Source organism: Nicotiana attenuata, chromosome 1 (genome assembly GCF_001879085.1).
Source record: "Nicotiana attenuata strain UT chromosome 1, NIATTr2, whole genome shotgun sequence".
Lineage (NCBI taxonomy): Eukaryota > Viridiplantae > Streptophyta > Magnoliopsida > Solanales > Solanaceae > Nicotiana > Nicotiana attenuata.
This window is the reverse complement of record NC_031989.1, coordinates 11859781-11877767: the sequence shown is the minus strand read 5'-3', so window position 1 is coordinate 11877767 and position 17987 is coordinate 11859781. Positions and strand designations below refer to the sequence as shown.

At 39.5% G+C, this 17987-nt stretch overlaps 2 protein-coding genes across 2 annotated transcripts; both read right to left on the bottom strand.

The window, feature by feature from the left end:
- Window positions 11891–13381, bottom strand: LOC109240092 (gibberellin 3-beta-dioxygenase 4). The gene is made up of 2 exons (XM_019406717.1): window positions 12691–13381; window positions 11891–12599 (listed from the first exon to the last, which is right to left on the bottom strand). The coding sequence occupies exons 1-2, from the start codon at window positions 13047–13049 to the stop codon at window positions 12002–12004; spliced, it is 957 nt and encodes a 318-aa protein (XP_019262262.1). The 5' UTR covers window positions 13050–13381; the 3' UTR covers window positions 11891–12001.
- On the bottom strand, window positions 15070–16182 carry LOC109240083 (protein PLANT CADMIUM RESISTANCE 2-like). The gene is made up of 4 exons (XM_019406705.1): window positions 15993–16182; window positions 15793–15864; window positions 15480–15692; window positions 15070–15308 (listed from the first exon to the last, which is right to left on the bottom strand). Exons 1-4 carry the CDS (start codon window positions 16162–16164, stop codon window positions 15232–15234), a joined length of 534 nt encoding a protein of 177 aa, XP_019262250.1. The 5' UTR covers window positions 16165–16182; the 3' UTR covers window positions 15070–15231.

Sequence of the window (17987 nt, the reverse complement as noted above, 5' to 3'; positions counted from 1 at the left end):
CCGAAGAGCAAGTATCCTCCATCTTACTGAAGAAGTTCGGCGAAATCCTCACCGGGGGTGCATTGACTTGGTATTCACAGCTGCCCGCGCGCTCAATCGAAACATTCGAAGAAATGGCAAATAAGTTCGTAACAACCCATACCGGAGCAAAGAAGGCGGAGGCGAGAGTAAATGAATGATATATTCTTCATAAAACAATCACTCGGAGAGGGACTCAGGGACTTCCTTGCTCGATTTAACCGAGTAAGGATGACCCTACCAAACGTATCAGAAGGAATGACCATGGCAGCCTTTTAAAACGGGCTGAATAGAAGCGGTTCAAGGGCGACCAGGAAGCTATTGAGCCGCCTCATGAAATATCCCTCGACCACTTGGGATGAGAGACACAATGCTTATTGCGCCGAGGTTCGAGCTGACGAAGATGATCTAAACCAGCCGACTCAACGGCAAACTTCGATACAAGATGAATCTAAGAAGGACCAAAGATATGATAACAAGAGAGATCTAGCGGGACCCCAACCTAATCGGGAAAGACATCAGTATTACAGATGAGGCACCCTCATGCCGCCTTCCCGACACGATGAAGGCCCTTCTAGGCCAAGAACAGGAACTAATCGAAATGAGAGAGGTATGCCCCCTTATTATCTGCTCACAATTTCTATGTTTCCCCCTCAGAAATAGTTTACGCACTGGAGAAGCTCAGCCCAATAAGTAAAGTGGCCGCAGAAGACGAGGTCCCACCCGAGCACTAGAAAGTCAAATGCCCTTTGCGAGTTCCACCTGGAGGAGGCCAAAAAACCGAGGATTGTATCTCCTTAAGACAAGAGGTCGTGAACATGCTTCGCCAAGGGCACTTGAAAGAGTTGATGAGTGATTGAGGGAGGGCCAACTTCGCCCGTGGACGTGAAAAGCACCAGGGACCGCCCAAACCACCTTCCCCAGTTCGAACCATTCAAATGAGCATCGGAGGGGGATACGACGCATCAATCAACAGCGTGAAGTTCACCACCACCCGCAAACTAAAACGGTCGATCACCCATGAACGGTATGACAAACTCGAAGAAATTATCATCTTCGATAAGTTGGATACCCATGGTTTGGTTTTTCCTCACTATGATGCTCTTGTCATTACGTTATGCATTTTTGATACCGATGTAAAATGTATTATGGTCGATGAGGGGAGCGGCGCGTGCATCATCCATCCTCGAGTTATCGCCCAAATGAAGCTCGAGGATAGGATAGTGCCACACTGCATCATACTAACGGGTTTTAACAATACAGTTGAGCGGACGTCTGGAGAGATCACGCTGCCCGTCCTAGCCGGTGGCATCATATTGGAAACCACGTTCCATTTCATGGACCAGGATACGATGTATAACGCCATCATAGTTTGACCTTGGATCCACGCCATAAAAGTCGTCCCCTCCAGCTTATCAAGTCATCAAATTTCCCATCCCTTGGTGAGTATTCGGCATCCGAGGAGAACAACGCACCGCTCGGGAAAGCTATCGTATCGCCCAAGACTGCACGAACACCCAACAGTTAAAGGGTAAAGCCAAAGAAGCATAGCAATCAACAGGGTCGAGGTCAAGCGAGGACAAGAAGGATGTAATCAAAGATCCCGAAGTCGTAGAAGCTACAGGATCTACCGTAGAAGATCTCGACCCCGTCCTACTCGATCATAACGACCACAGCAAGAGAGCTTTCATCGGCCACAAGCTCCAAGAACCAGGTAAATTCCGCCAGTTCTTAAAAAATAACGTTGACCTATTTTCTTTTTCCCATGCAAACATGTCGGGCATCCCAAAGGAGATAGCAACACACAAACTGAATGTTGACCCATTCCACCCCCCCAGTGCGGCAAGTTAGAAGAAAACTCAATGATGTGATAAATGATGCTGTCAGCGAGAAGGTGGAAAAATTGCTTGAGAATGGCTCTATCAGTGAGTCAAAATATCCCCAATCGGTTGCCAACGTGGTCATGGTAAAAAAGAAGAACGGAAAATGGCAGATGTGCGTAAACTTCACAGATCTGAACAAAGCCTGCCCCAAAGACTCATTCCCACTGCCCCATATTGACCAACTCATCGACGCAACAGCCGGGCATGAGCTGCTAAGCTTCTTAGACGCCTTCTCAGGCTACAACCAAATCCTCATGGAGGAGGAGGATCGGGAGAAAACCACTTTCATCACCCACCAGGGGACATACTACTACAAGGTTATGCCATTCGGGTTGAAAAATGCAGGGGCGAGATATCAGAAGCTGGTGACCAAAATGTTCAAAGATCAACTCAAAAAAACCATAGAAGTATATATAGACGACATGTTGGTCAAGTCGAAAAGGAAGGAATACCACATCAACCACTTAAGGGAAGCCTTCGACATACTTAGAAGGTGCGACATGAAATTGAACCCAGAGAAATGTGTCTTCAGAGTAACCTCGGGAAAGTTCCTCGGGTTCTTAGTATCGCAACGAGGCATTGAGGTCAACCCCGACCAAATTAATGCTATAGAGGGAGTACCAGAAAACTTGACCAGCAAGAAATAGGTGCAGAAGATGGCCGACCGTATAGCCGCATTATCAAGATTCATCTCACGGTCCTCTAATAGGTGCCACAAGTTTTTCGGCGTACTCAAAAAAGACAATGGACTCCAATAGAATTCTGAGTGCGTCGAAGCCTTAAAAGAACTGAAGGCATACATGTCTTAGCCCCCGTTGCTCGCTAAAGCGGAACCCAGAGAGCATCTCTTCATCTACTTGGTTATGCCTAATGTCGTAGTAAGTGCAGTCCTGGTACGAGAAAATAAAGTTACGCAGTCTCCCATCTACTACATTAGAAAAACTTTGGTCGACGCTGAAATGAGGTACCCCCACCTCGAGAAGCTAGCCCTAGCCTTGGTCGTAGCTTCACGAAAGCTTAGACCCTATTTCTAGTGCCACCCCATCTCAGTGGTCATGACCTTTCTGCTAAGGAGTATCCCGCATAAACCCTAACTATCGAGTAGATTGTCCAAATGGGCCATAGAGCTGAGCGAGCACGATATAACATATCAGTTGCGAATGACGATAAAGTCGCAAGTACTTGCCGACTTCGTTGCCGACTTTAGTACAAAGATAATGCATGAAGTCGAAAGGGAAGCCGCCAGTACTTCCACCAAAATGCACGACCAATGGTTTCTGTACAATGATGGCCCTTCTAACACGTCAGGATCTAGACTAGGACTCGTGCTCAAGGTCCCAATAGGCGAAATAATTCGTCACCCCATGTGGTGCCCTGATATGACTAACAATGAGGCCGTGATTGCAGGATTAAAATTGGCACTCAAGTACGAGCACGACGAGTAGTCCTACGATGCGACTTGAAACTCATCGTCAAACAAGTCACATGGACTTTCCAAATCAAGGAACAACGACTACAGAAATACCAGGCCGAAATTTGCAGACTATTACCTGAGTTTGACGAATTCCAGCTTGATCAAATACCTCGAGCGCCGAACATCGAAGCGGACGATCTCGCCAATCTAGCGGCAGCCACCAAAAGCATAACCGGAGAAGGGAACGTGGTCACTCTCCTCCATTCATCGATCGATAAAATCAAGGTACGGACTATAAACTTGATTTTGGGACTGGCGCAATCGTATTGTCACATATTTACAGGACAGGGGTGATCCCAGACGATAAAAAAGAAGCCAAGAAGCTTTGAATGCAGGCGGCCAGGTACAATGTCATCAACAACGACTTGTAGAAAAGAACATATGGCGCCCCCTAGCAAAATGCTTAGGCCCAAATCAGACACGGAGCATCCTCGAATAAGTACAGGAAGGTCACTACAAAGCTCACACCGGCAATCGAGCTCTCGTCAGATGCCTCATACGAGCAGGCTATTACTAGCCCACGATGAAAAATGAGGCCGCCGACTTTGTAAAAAAATGCGAGCAATGCCAAAAGTACGCCACCATGATCCATCAAGCGGGCGAACACCTCCACTCAGTCACCTCGCCCTAGCTTTTCATCAAATGGGGAATGGACATCGTTGGACCCCTCCCAGCGGGGCTGTAATGTACGATTTCTTTTAATTTTAACTGACTATTTTTTCAAGTTGGTAGAAGCAGGTTCATTTGCCCAAAATACGTGAGCAAGAAGTTATTACATTTATATAGAGGAGCATCATATGCCGCTTCGGCATACCCAAAGAAATCAGTTGTGACAACGGGCCCCAATTCACTGGGAAAAAGATAGTCAAGTTCTTTGAAAAATGGCACATCAAAAAAATACTTTCCAAACCATATCACCCCGCGGGCAACAGTCAAGCGGAGTCCTCCAACAAGTTAATATTGAACATCATGAAAAAGATGCTCAAGAACGCCAAGAGACTGTGGCCGGAATTGCTACCGAAAGTTCTAAGGGCATACCACACAACGCCGAAAATGAGCACAGGAGAAACACCATACTTGCTAGTCTATGGGATAGATGCAGCTATACCAATCGAGGTTGGAGAACCAAAACTGAGATATTCACACGAGAGCGGACCGACTAACGATGAAAGTATGAGGCAAGACCTCGAAGAGGTCGAATAACAAAGAGAAATGGCTTATATAATGATGGTCTCTCAGAAACAACAAGTAGAGCGATATTACAATAAAAAAGCCAAGGCCAGACCGCTCAAAGTAGGGGAATATATACTCAAAGCCAAAACAGGCGAACAAGGACCCACGAGAAGGAAAATGAAAGACTAATTGGGACAGCCCATACAAGATCATGACAGCAATAAGCAAAGGGTCATTCTAACTAGAAACAATGGAGGGGAAGTTATTATCAAACAACTGGAACATCGCCCACCTCAGGTACTTCAACTTCTAAGAAAAGATGTTCTCTGGGCCGTACTCTTTTTCCCCTCACCCGAGTCTTGTCCCAATTGGGTTTTCCCAGGGAGGTTTTTAACGAGGTGACAAAGAGGACATTTCGAAGTTTAAGGTTCGAGAAGGGTAGATTACACGTTGGCAAGTTCATTGTTCGACCCCTCGAATACTTCTTCGGGCCGAACAATGAAGGCACTAGATATACTAGGATTGGAATACCAGCCCGAAAAACATGTAAACTTTGAAATAAAAATGAAAGCAAAACATACAAACACATGATGTTCGCTTGTCTCCACCAAGTTTTAACTTCGCACTAACCAATGTAACGAATTCGACCTCGTTGAAATCAACTAAGAGTCAAGATTCGACCTTGCTCGAATCAACTCACATTCGACCTTTCTCGAATTGACTGAGTTCGTATTTGACCTTGCTCGAATCGACTCACATTAGACCCTCATTCGAATCAACTAAGATTCAACATTCGACCTTGCTCGAATCGACTCACATTCGACCTCGTTTGATTCAACTAAGAGTCAATATTTGACCTTGCTCGAATTGGCTCACATCCGACCTTGCTCGAATCAATTGGGTCAGCATTCAACCTCGCTCGAATCGACTCACATTCGACCCTTGTTCGAATAACTAAGAGTCAACATTCGACCTTGCTCGAATCTACTGAGTCAGCATTCGACCTTGCTCGAATCAGCGCACATTCGACCCTTGTTCGAATCAACTAAGAGTCAACATTCGACCTCGCTCGAATCGACTCACATTCGACCTTACTCGAATTGATAGAGTCAGTATTCGACCTTGCTCAAATAGACTCACATTCGACCCTTGATCGAATCAACTAAGAATCGACATTCGACCTTGCTCGAATAGACTGAGTTAGCATTCGACCTCACTCGAATCGACTCACATTCGACCGTCGTTCGAATTAAATAAACATTCGACCTTGTTCGAGTTAACTCACATTCAACCTCGTTCGAATTAGTAAAGAATCATATTCGATCACACTCGAATTCAACTCACGCTCAACCTGACTTGAGTTCGATTTACAACTTCGTCTTGAGTTAAGTATGACGACATGGGACTTCATCCAAACTCAATCAAAGATACACTCGACCATGTTCGAAATATCACATACCAACACAATTCTTCTGAAGAAAAACATTCGAAGAAAAATAAGAAAGCCCAATAGCATACAACAAAGGGTTGTGATCATTCCATTCCAAAAAAAAGATATCTATCAAAAGGGCCCGAAAGACGCTCCCACACACAAAAATAAAAAGAATAAAAACACCAAAAACTAAGTACAAAACACTACTCCATGTCGTCCCCGCCTTCACCGTCCTTCCCGGCAGCGCCATCTCTATCATCGCCCCCGCCATCGGAATACTCATCGTCATACCAAGCATCTGATACAAGCCCGTCTAGATCATCTTCACCATCGCTAGTCCCCAGCGTAGCATCATCATAACTGCAGGAAATCTTAGCGGCACGCGCCTTAAAATGGGCATCCTCAAAATTGGCCTTAGAAACCTTCCCCGCCGTCATCAAATTCATATATATGTCTAGTTGAGCCTCGGTATGGATCCACATCTTGTATAAGTGCCGAGGAACGTCGGGGAAAGTAGAAGTATGAGAGGAGGACGGTAGGGCCAACAACCGCGCCTTCTCGGCCTCAAGAGTGGCAACTTGATCACTAATGCTCGAAACTTCTCTCTCGAGCCCACCAATTCACTCATCAAGTTGTGCCTCCCTCAGCACGACCGTTCTGCTTCACTCACCCGTTAAGATCTAAGCACGCGAATGCCCTCCTCCAATACTGCCACCTTCTCCAAATATGTAATCCTAGCCTCCTCGGCCTGAACCAACTCTACCACTTTCTCGATCAACTCATCACTCAAGCCGTTAGCTCTGATCGAGCTCTGCTCAAGCTCAGCCCGCAAAGACGCCACTCGAGCTTAAAGGTCGACACACTTAGCCATGACCCCTTTGCTCACCTTGAGCTCGTCCTCCTTTACTCTAAGAAATCCCTCGAGCTCACTGCATCTGGCGATGACCCTCATGAGCTCATCGTCCTTCTGCCCCAACTCGTCTCTAAGGGACTGGAAATCACCACCCGCACTAAATCGGGTATGCATCACATGGTACTTGTCACGATATTAATGATACTTCAAAACCATCTTCTTGAAAACTGCCTTCCGCTTCTCGTCTCAACGGGTGCTCCCGATCTCCAAAATAAGAGTCTAAAGAGAAAAAGAGCCAAAAAAAGTCAGTAAGAATAAAAAGGAGAAAACACAAGGAACAAGAACGAGGATACCAACTTACTAGCAAAGCCATTCCAGATACGCTCAATGAAAAATCGGCGTCCTTAAACGATTGTAGAGTCCTGTTCTCGATGCCAGAGCAAAGAGGGACCAAAGAGGGGACTACGCTCTCTGTGTTGGTCAACAGGTTGCAATCCAGAGGGATGACTATCAAATAAGATCCATTTGTTCTCACCTCGATCCGAGTAAGCCCCTCATCAAACATCCTCTCCTCTTCGGGGTCGACGTCGGAACCGGATTCATCATAATCTATGGCCACACCTTTCTTCTTCTCTTCAGTAGAAGAAGGAACACCAACTCGCTCTGACGTTGATGGTTCGCTCCCCGGAATGACCTCGATCGTTTTTGTCCGCCCCTCTCCTTCCACGGCGATCTCTGATAAAGAAGCAACTACCACATTTGAAGGGAACACAGTCTCTCCATCCAAAATCGTGCCGCACTCAGGCACAACCGTGGCCAGCCTGGGATCAGCCCCTGTGGTCCCTTCGTTCTCGGTCACTTCGCCGTCAACCTTTATTCTCCTTCTTTTTAGCGGAGCCTCTTCCTCCTCACCCTGTGATGACTCATCCACTATATGAAACACTGAAGAAGCCGGAATCTTCACTAGTGGTGCAGCAGCTTGATCGCTAGGTCTGTGCGAGGACGGGGTCAGAGAAGGAACAACAGTCTGAACGTACTCGCCTACAGTCGCGGCAAGTAGAGGCCTAGTTGAGGCACCTGACTGACGAAAAGCGGGAGCAGGAGCCCTCACCCTCCTCGGAGCCCTCGCCCTCATCGGAGTCCTCCGACCTATCAACAAAGGAAGATGTAAAAAAAGGGGGAAAATAGAAAAGACGATATGAAGATCGAAGCAACTGAGGTCAAAGCAAGATGACTCAGCGGTCGAAGAAGGCTTACGACCGAACTTCTTATTGAGTGCGACCAGTCACGAATCCTCATCGTGTGAGGTAAAATTTGGCTCACTCAGTCGCAAATATCAGCGACCAACGAAGGAGGAGACTTCTCAGCTACATATAAAGAAAAAGAAGAGGGGAAGATCGATTAAGTCACCGAAGAGAAACAACAAATAGCCGGTTCATAAAACACTTACGAGCAAAGTTCCACTCCTTAGGAAATCTGTTGGGGTTCGACACTACGTGCTCTGTCTTGACATAGAAGAAGTTAACTCAAAAATGATGATCTGTTTTATCATCCATCTTCACCACTAGTCGTTTGGTCCCTCGATGGCGAAAGTGTATTATGGTACCCCTGTGAATACTTGGGGCGAAGCGATGAAGCAGATGACGGAGAGAGATCCGACTGTTTGCTAGCTCCACGTACTTGATAAGCATAAGGAAAAGCTTATAGATGTACATGGAGAGCTGGGCCAGACAAATGCCATAATAGCAGCAGAAGTCCTCCACCGAGGAAGGAAGAGGAAGCGTATAGCCGACGATGAACGGATACGCATAGAATGCGCTTGGTGGTAAACTTGTACCATATTGTCACCAGTCGGGATGAGGTCGATATGGTCTGGAATTCGCCACTTGGCCTTAAATTCAACAAGGGTCTCTACGTCTATCTTAAAGATAGCAGGCTCCGGATCATCTTCAGGCCGTTTCGAGAAGTCCGACCTAGCCTTTTCTGAGCATGGAATTATTTCATCTATAGTAGGAAAACTCTCATATCTGCAGCCATGGCTTCTCCTTCATCATGAGAAGGCATGCCTACCGTCAATGGAATCGAATCAGAAGCTCCCTTGAAGTTAGAAGATGCACTAGCCATTTTTGTCACACAAATAGGAAGAAGATACAAATACGAAAGAGGTGATAATGACAGAAAGTGCTAAAATAGAGAGAAAGAAAGATGCAAGAATTCTGAGGGGAAGAAGAGAAGGCATGAAAATTCAGATGCTAGGAAGTGCAAAAACCTAAATGGGGGATCACCATCCCTACATTGGCACGCTTATCTAAAAACCAAGCGCTGCCACATTGATTTCGAAACAGAAGGGGCACGGGAAACGATGTAACGCATCTGGAACATGCGCCATAATGATGCATGATGAAGCGACGTCATTTCAAATGACGTGACGGTCCGACGTGGCTCTCGAAGTGTCATGTCTTCACCCTATTATAAAAACGTTGCTACTCGACCGCCACGCCCAGATTTCTCAAGTTGCGAATGGCGGAGTCTGCCTACCGAGCTCGTCCAAAAAATAACCTCGGCAGGCGGAGGGACTAACTGTACGGGTCGAAATCTGACCAAGGGAATCTTGGTCCAAGGTAGATTACTAAAAGCCGATTAGGGTGAGGTCGTACTCGAGATAGAAGGAACCAACTGGCAAGCCGAGTAAGCTGGGTCAACGTCGGATACTCAGGTCGGCCATAATGGCTAGCTTCCCAACAAGATATTTCAGGGGAATATTCCATTGAATATTCTCTGTACTTGTACATTATGTTAGATAAGTGATAGGTCCCATATAAAGGGAAATGGAGAGAGAAGAAAGGGGTATGTAATATTCTATATGGTAAGTTCTCTTATGAGAAGTTGACTATAGAGAAAATTACAAACATTGCCTTTCCACAAAGATCCGAATTGTTTATCCCCCTCTTTCTCGCATCAGATTCGAGAAAGCTCCCTATATTTCCACGTTTGTTTGTCAACTTACATCATTGCCAGAAAGAAGAATCATTCACCTCATTTAATATTTGGTTAAATCATTCTCCTATTTAAATTTATTATCATTTAATATATTTATTGCTTGTCGTTGCTCGCCCTATCCACTCATAACAACATCATTTAATACCCACTGTATTAAATTGATTTAAAAGCAATTCTACATTATTTTATAAACCTATTTCAGATCTAGGATTTATTATGTTTAGCTAAGGTTTACTCACTACCTTCTTATTTAATTGGTTTAACAAAAAGGCTTAATATTTTTTGGTCAAATATAAGTGATTAAGTGATCTTTGGCCAATGCAAATAATTATCTTAAGATTTTGAGTTGGATGCTTATTGTTGAAAAAAAAAATATGAATATTGTTTCATCTTTTGGATTTTTTGGAACTTAGTTTGATATTTTGATAAAATGACATCTGAAAAATCTACTCCCGGTCCACAATAAGTGACTAATTTATTTTGGGCACATCCATTAAGAAAATACTAAATTCTAGATAAAAGTAGTTAGTATGACTAAACTATCCTTAATTAAATGTTGCAACATAGTTAATATGAGGAGTAAAAAGACTTTTTAGGGATACGTACATGAGGGTAATTTTGGAAAAATAAATTGAATTGTTTTTTGATTATATGAATGAACATTTATTTTGGACCAAAATAAAAAAACAAATTGGTCATTTATTGTGAACCGAACGAAGTAAAGGATAGCCAGATTGGTCCCAGGCACACCTGATAAGAATACCAATAGTTGCTTGTCCCCGAAAACATGAAAAGTAAAAAAAGTAGAGCCCACAGAAATCCAGCCAAAGAAGGAAAGAAACCAATAAATGGTGATTTTTGTATGTGATTTAATTAGGATCCCTAAGCAAACCCATGTGGGAAGCAATCATCACCTATTAAAATAAAGAAATTGATTAAAGTTGACTGGTGACAAATTGATCATTCTAGTTAGAGTATTTTATTTACAATGTGCTCGCCAAACGAAAACAGTGTATAACTTTATGGGTTTATTAATAATTAATAAAATAATAATAAATGCAATTACAATTTTGTTAGCATAAATTGTAGTATTGATATTGAGAAAAGCAAAATCTACTTTTATTTTCCAGACACCCCCAAATGATTCGTCGAATCCACACAGTTAAATCCACCATTAAATTAAAGCATATGATGGTTACTTAACCATAATGTATTCAGAGGCATCATGATAACTATAGGTTGTGTTCTAATAAAGTTATTTTTTCTGGTGAATATCAACATTATGCTCGCTGATACAGTCTAAATGTACTACTAGAGGACAAAAACATTATAGGTTGTGTTCTAAGTTGCAGTGAATGTCTCTCCTGGTGCATAGCATATTATATCAACATTATGCTTTTGATTATCAGATAGAAGCTTATACAGTCTAAACTTAATGCTAGAGGACAAAGTTCCAAATGGTACGTACAATGATGACCAATTTTTGGATCTTTAATCTTTTGAAAGATGATTTATCCATTCTTTGTATCCTATCAGCAAAAAGGTCCTTTAAGTAGGATTTGCTTACTTTTCTGGATCTCCAAAAAAAAAAGTCTTTCTGCAGAGGCGGATGGAGCCTATTTTTGATGAGTTCAATTGAATCTAGCATTTTTTACATGGAATATGGATATTTTTAAAATTCAATAGTAAGTTTTGAACCGAAAATTTCAGAAGTACAAAGAGACCAGTAATGCTGAATCTTTTAAGTTTAAATCTTGGATCCACCTCTGCTGGTGGTATGAGAGTATAGTTTGAGCATGACAATTATTTAGATTTCAGAAATAAATTAATTGATCATTTATGTTTGGTTCTAGAATATATATGCCCTTTTGCGTTTGTAGATAATTAAAAAAAAAAAAACCAAACATTTCAAGTGGGCAAACTAGAATTTTAAATAAAAACATGAGTTGGAAGTTGGACTTCCAACTGTACATGGATTAAGTTACTTACTATGTCAGGTCAGAGCCTTCGTAATAGGTCTTCCGATCATTCAATGAAGTAACTTGCAAACAATTTCATCAAATAGCAAGCCAGAATATTATATTATTGTAACAAACAGAACTCCTAGGTAACTATGTTGGAATGATGGAATATGAGATGTACAAGCTAAAGAATGACAACCAGGCTTACTAAAATCCAATCCCAGAAAAATCTTTAACTGTGAAACCAACTTTCTCAAATTTACCTTTCTCATTGTTCACTCTAAACTTTAAATAGTCAGAGCAAACGAATGGCTTGTAGATTCTTGAATTCTCTTCACCAACTACTTCATCTGGTGCCAAGATCACCTTCTCATCCTCAAAGCACCAAAAGAAAGCTAATGAAAAGCGATTTATTGGCTTCTTGAAAACGACACGGTGCTCAGAGGATCTTAGCTTGTCATTGCTCCAAGCTTGCAGCATGTCACCAATATTTACCACAAGAGTTCCTTCACATGGCAAAATATCCACCCACTGCCCATCCTTTGATCTTACTTGGAGGCCACCTAGTTCATCTTGGTACACTATTGTTATGCAGCTCATATCTGTGTGCATACCAAGACCTTCAACTTCCTTTTCTAAACTATCCGGGGGCGAGTAGTTATTTATCCTCAAGTATCCATGGCAACTACCAAATTCAGAGATATAGTACTTCATCCCAACATCTTCTCCCAAGCTCATCAATACAGTTTTCTGGACGAGTTTTGCTAACTCTGTCATTTTGCCTCCATAATCTTGCAGTATCTCACTAAGAAAGGAATACCGTTAATTTATCAGACGACAATATCAATCTTAGAGACATTAAATAAAATAAATGTTCTAAACGAGCATTATATTACCTGAATTCCGAATTCCCTTCAGCAGTAAGGGTATCTGCAGAACCCTTAGCCGAGTCAAAGAAGTCCGGTCCAGATACTTTAAGGCTTTCGAAGAAGGGAGATGCTATGAAATGAGGAGTATAAGTTTTGAGAGATGAGGAAGGACCTGCTTTTACTTTGATCTCAGAAGGGAGGTTGAAGAGGTGTTTGGAGAGGCAATGAATTTTTGTGTAAACATCACTGGATATTCCATGATTTGTAACATGAAAGAAGCCCCATTCTTTGCAGGCAGCAGCAAGAGAAGATAGAGTAGATGAGTCTAATGGTTGGGAAATGTCCAAAACAGGAAGTTTCAATGGTGTTTGGGATTCAGGAATCATTTTCTAGAAGAAGCTAAAAATGGTGCTTGGGTTAATTAATCAAACCTTTAGAAGGACATGTAGTAACCCTCATTAAAGATAATTTCAGAAAAGGAATTTCTTTCTAGTAGCTAAATTATTCATCTCATACATACATGCATATTTCAATTAACATTTGGTGGAATTCCTTCTAATTTGGGAGGGGTTTAAAAAAAAAAAAAAATTGGTGGAATATATTATGCAAGGGGACGTGACAACTGTGGCAGCCTTTTTTCAGCCTCAATTAAAAAGTATGTTCACAACTGATTGGCAATGATATAATAGATGTTCCAGTGCTTGAAGGATGACTTTGCATATCTTGTGAAAGTCAATTCAAAGTATTTATTGATAGCTTTTAAATTTTAATCTTAAAGTTTCCAGGTGTACATTACTTATACGGTCATTCAACTATCTGAAATTATCTATCAAAGTCATCTTTCTTTTATTTGTAACAACAAAGTCACTTAACTATGCCAATAGCACTCACAAGGTCACTCAACTAGATTTTTCAGATTTTTGATCGCCAAATTAACTATTTTACCCTCTAAATTATCAACTTTTATTTTCTTCTTCTTTTTTAGCTTTTTAATATAATAATTTTTCTCTTTTTAATTTATATTATGGACTTATCTTAGAATATATTTATAAATTAAAAAATTAAGATATTATTTAAGCATATACAATATTGGAATAATAAAATATTGAGTATAGTAGAAAGTTATTTAGAACAATTTGTTCGCTATAATAATTTTGATAATAAAAAAAACTCAAAAGTTTATTTACACAATTGAGAATGAAGAAAAAAAGTTTTAAAATATATATTCCATGCACATACTATAGAAAATAATTATTTAAAATAAAGATAATTTTGTAATATACGTTACATATTTTTGAATATTATGCTCAATTATATTATTATTTTGACATTATATATGCTAGAACAATATTTTTTATTTTTATTTTTATTTTTAAATAAAATATTTTTGTTGTATAGGTAAGTCTATAATGTTGTTTAAAAAGAGAGAAAAATCATAATATTGAAAAAGCAAATAAATAAATAAATAGAAGATAAAAGTTAATAATTTAGAGGGTAAAATAGGTATTTGACGATCAAAAGTTTGATAAATTTGGTTGAGTGACCTTCTGAGTGCTATAGACATAGTTAAGTGACTTTGTTATTATAAACGAAAGAAAGATGACTTTGGTAGATAATTTCAAAAAATTGAGTGACCATCTGAGTAATGAACTACTATTTGTAGCAACAAGCAAGTCATGTTTGAATTCATGATCAATCCAAAGTTCGAGTCTCCCCAAGAGCAAGGTGGGAAGTTCTTGGAGGGAAGGATGCTGGGGGTCTATTTGGAAACAGCCTCTCTATCCCAGGATAGGGGTAAGGTTTGCGTATACACTACCCTCTCCAAACCCCACTAAGTGGGATTATCCTGGGTTGTTGTTGTTGTTGCAGAGTCCTAGACCCCTAGATTTCTTACATTAGCCTTATAAGAGAGATGCACAGGGACAAACTTTACCTATCTATGTTTCACAAATGACAAAGATACTAAAGGGTTATATATCTTATACGCATGTAAACATGTAATTTCCATTCTTAGGTGCACATATCTGTTCGCTTGGAGAGTAACATGAGTAGATATTTGTCTTAGATGTTTCTAAATACTATATGTATTATATGCTACACTTTTGAACCTGAAAAAGAAAAATATCTTGATCTGTCAAGGAAAAACATGAGTTGTTAGTGTTTACAGAGCTCAGTAACTCGGAAACTAAAAATTTAAAGGTCAACACTAAGCTTCACCAATAAATATGTTTCCTCATGTCCTATTTCTTTTCTTAGGCAGCTCTAGCCACAAAAATTATACTATCAGTAATACTACTTTCTAATTGTTTTAGGTATGAAAGCATACATATAGTTAAGTTGCTATTGTTTTTGCATAAAGGGGAAGAGAGGGGATTCATAGCAAACAGCCTAGACATTCAGTGCCGATTGAAGAAATCGAAAAAGACTTGCAAACAATGTAAAATTATACAATTGAATCCAACTTCCATTTCTTGTTGCAAGGGAAACAAACCTGAGCTACAGATTCCTAGACATATATGCCTTAAATATTAGCAATGCTATTGGCAGTATACCATAGGGGCTATTAACCTATCGCTTCATTCCAGTTTGAACTGAGGGAGGCAACCCACCTCTTCTTTTACACATTTCCATGTTTCCATACCAACCTATCCAATTAAATGTCACAAGTTAGATCCATCATCCATGTATTATAACAAAGAAGAACCACTTCAATTTGGAGCAACTATTAGCAGTAATTATGGGATGAGATATATCTTGCTTTTTAAGTACCTGATTTTAATTACATTCTCAAAATAAAAGAGGGAGATAGAAGTGACCTGCGGCCATGTCGAAGCCTTGATTTTTAAGTTCTCTGTACTCTTGACACAACGCACATGTCTCACAACAACAATGGCTGCAGAAATCGGTGCAAGGGATTTCGTCCAAAAAATATTGTCCTCTTAATTTGGAACGATAGAAGCATGAGTACAAACATGAGCACCCCGTCACACACAGAACTAATAAGTAGAGTGCACCACTCACCCCACATGCTGCATAGTTTAACCAAACAGAAAAAAAGATTCATCGATCACATAGTTTTGCATATTACTGGAATAAAGAAAATATAAACATGTCTCATTTGAAACGTACAAGTTGATCCTCTGTCAACAATCTCTGCTACGCGGCCAAATGTGATACACGGACACCAGCATGTTAAGCAACCTATGTAAAACAACATACTTCAAATGAAAGGGAAACTCCAATTTCGTTTTCGTCCAGTAACAATAACAATTAAATAAAACATGAAGGACAAAGCGCGCGAGGCATTCTTAAATACTATATCAACTTACAACTGTGTACATCTTGGCAGCAGTCGAATAGACCAGTGGACCAAGGAAGTAGAGGACGAAATTCGAAATTGTTAACTTTGGGACTTTTCTTTGGAAGAACGTCTTGATTTGCGACACATTTTGGTATAATTGGAGCGGAAGGGGCTGCCAGTTGAATCTCAGTAGGCGACATTATATTGTCGATCGGAACTAGAGATGATATGGTTAAGATGAGAACATATAGTTTTGTGATGACATAAGTAGTGTGAGGGCAATTTGGCGGTTTAGAAACCGTTTCAAAACTTTAACTGCATTTCTAAACGGATCTCACTTTCATATTCTTTTTTGAAATTTGAAACAATTACCAGGAACTATATAGGTGGGTACTTTCCTAACCAATTTTTGTTTATATTCTTCTTTCTTACCTAATTTAGCCTATTTTGTATGTATAATACTTCTTTTCACCAATTAAAAGGATATCAAACTATTATGTGTTAACAACCGATTTGAGAGTGATATTCATATTTATCATCACAAATTTAAACATTGTGGGGTGAACTTATAAGTGAAAATTTGAAAACTATATTCACTACTAGAAATCAGGCGATTTCCGTCCAAAGCTTTCCGACCGAAATCGGTCCGAAATAAGAGTACTTGGTTGCAAAAGTTAACAAAAATTGCTTGACAACAAAAAAATAAAATTTTCGACCGATTTCGGTCGATAATTGGTCAAATATTTGGTCATACTTGTATATTATGTACAAAAAAACTATTTATTAAAAATTTACCAAATTTTCGACCAAATTCGGTCGGAAATTGGTCAAATATTTGGTCATACTTGTATGTAATGTACAAAAATAATTATTTATTAAAAATTTACCAAATTTCCGACAGATTTCGGTAAGAAATTGGTCAAATATTTGGGCATAGTTGTATATAATGTACAAAAACAATTATTTATTAAAAACTTACCAATTTTCCAACCAATTTCAGTCAAAAATGGTCAAATATTTGGTCATAGTTGTATATAATGTACAAAAATAATTATTTATTAAAAAATTTCAAAATTTCCGACCGAATTCGGTCGGAAAGTTTGAATTTTTTGTTTCTCGCCCAAGACAAAAATTATATATATTTAATTAACCAACTAAAATAATTATAATTCAATCTGACCGTATTCGGTCGGAAAAAAGCTTTTATACAAATTAAAATATAAATTTAATAATATTTGTGTGTATAAATAATAAAGAGGTTTTAAATACATTATATATATATAAAGAAAATAAAGTTAACGACGTAGTCAATCCTACAGCATTTATATAATATTTTGAATTTTATTCTTACAGTATGATGGACTTCCGTCGGTAATTTAAATATATAATCTTATAGATAATTATTTTGTATTTTTTATTACACAATATCAAAGGAGGCTATCGGTAAGTCCCACGATAAGTATTTACTTAATTATCTTAGTGGTTGATTAGCCTATTTATTGAAATTTACACTAAGTGGAAGTAATACATTACTTAAAAATTTATTAGAGGTAATTAGCTTAGTAATTTATAATTACACAAACTAAAAGTGAATTTGTAGTATCCTTAACTACATAGATTAATCTATACATTAATAATTACACACTAAGAAGAAGTGTATTAGTCGTTTCCGTAAGAAATATTAGTGATGGTTTGTCTTATAAATTGATAATTACTGTAAGTAGAAGTGTATTAATGGTGTCCTTAAGTAACGTTAACAATTAGTGAACTAGTTGTGTCCTTATATAAATAACGCTAGTGATTGGTTAGCCGATACATTGATAATTATACACTAAATGAAAGTATATTAATGATATTTGTGATTGTTTATCTTTAATTTGATAATTAAAGTAAGTGAAGGTTTATTAGTGGTATCGTTAAGTAATATTAGTGGTATCCTGAAGTAACGCTAGTGATTCGTTAGTCTATACATTGATAATTATACTAATTAAGTATGTATTTGTATAGTCTTAAAAACTATTAC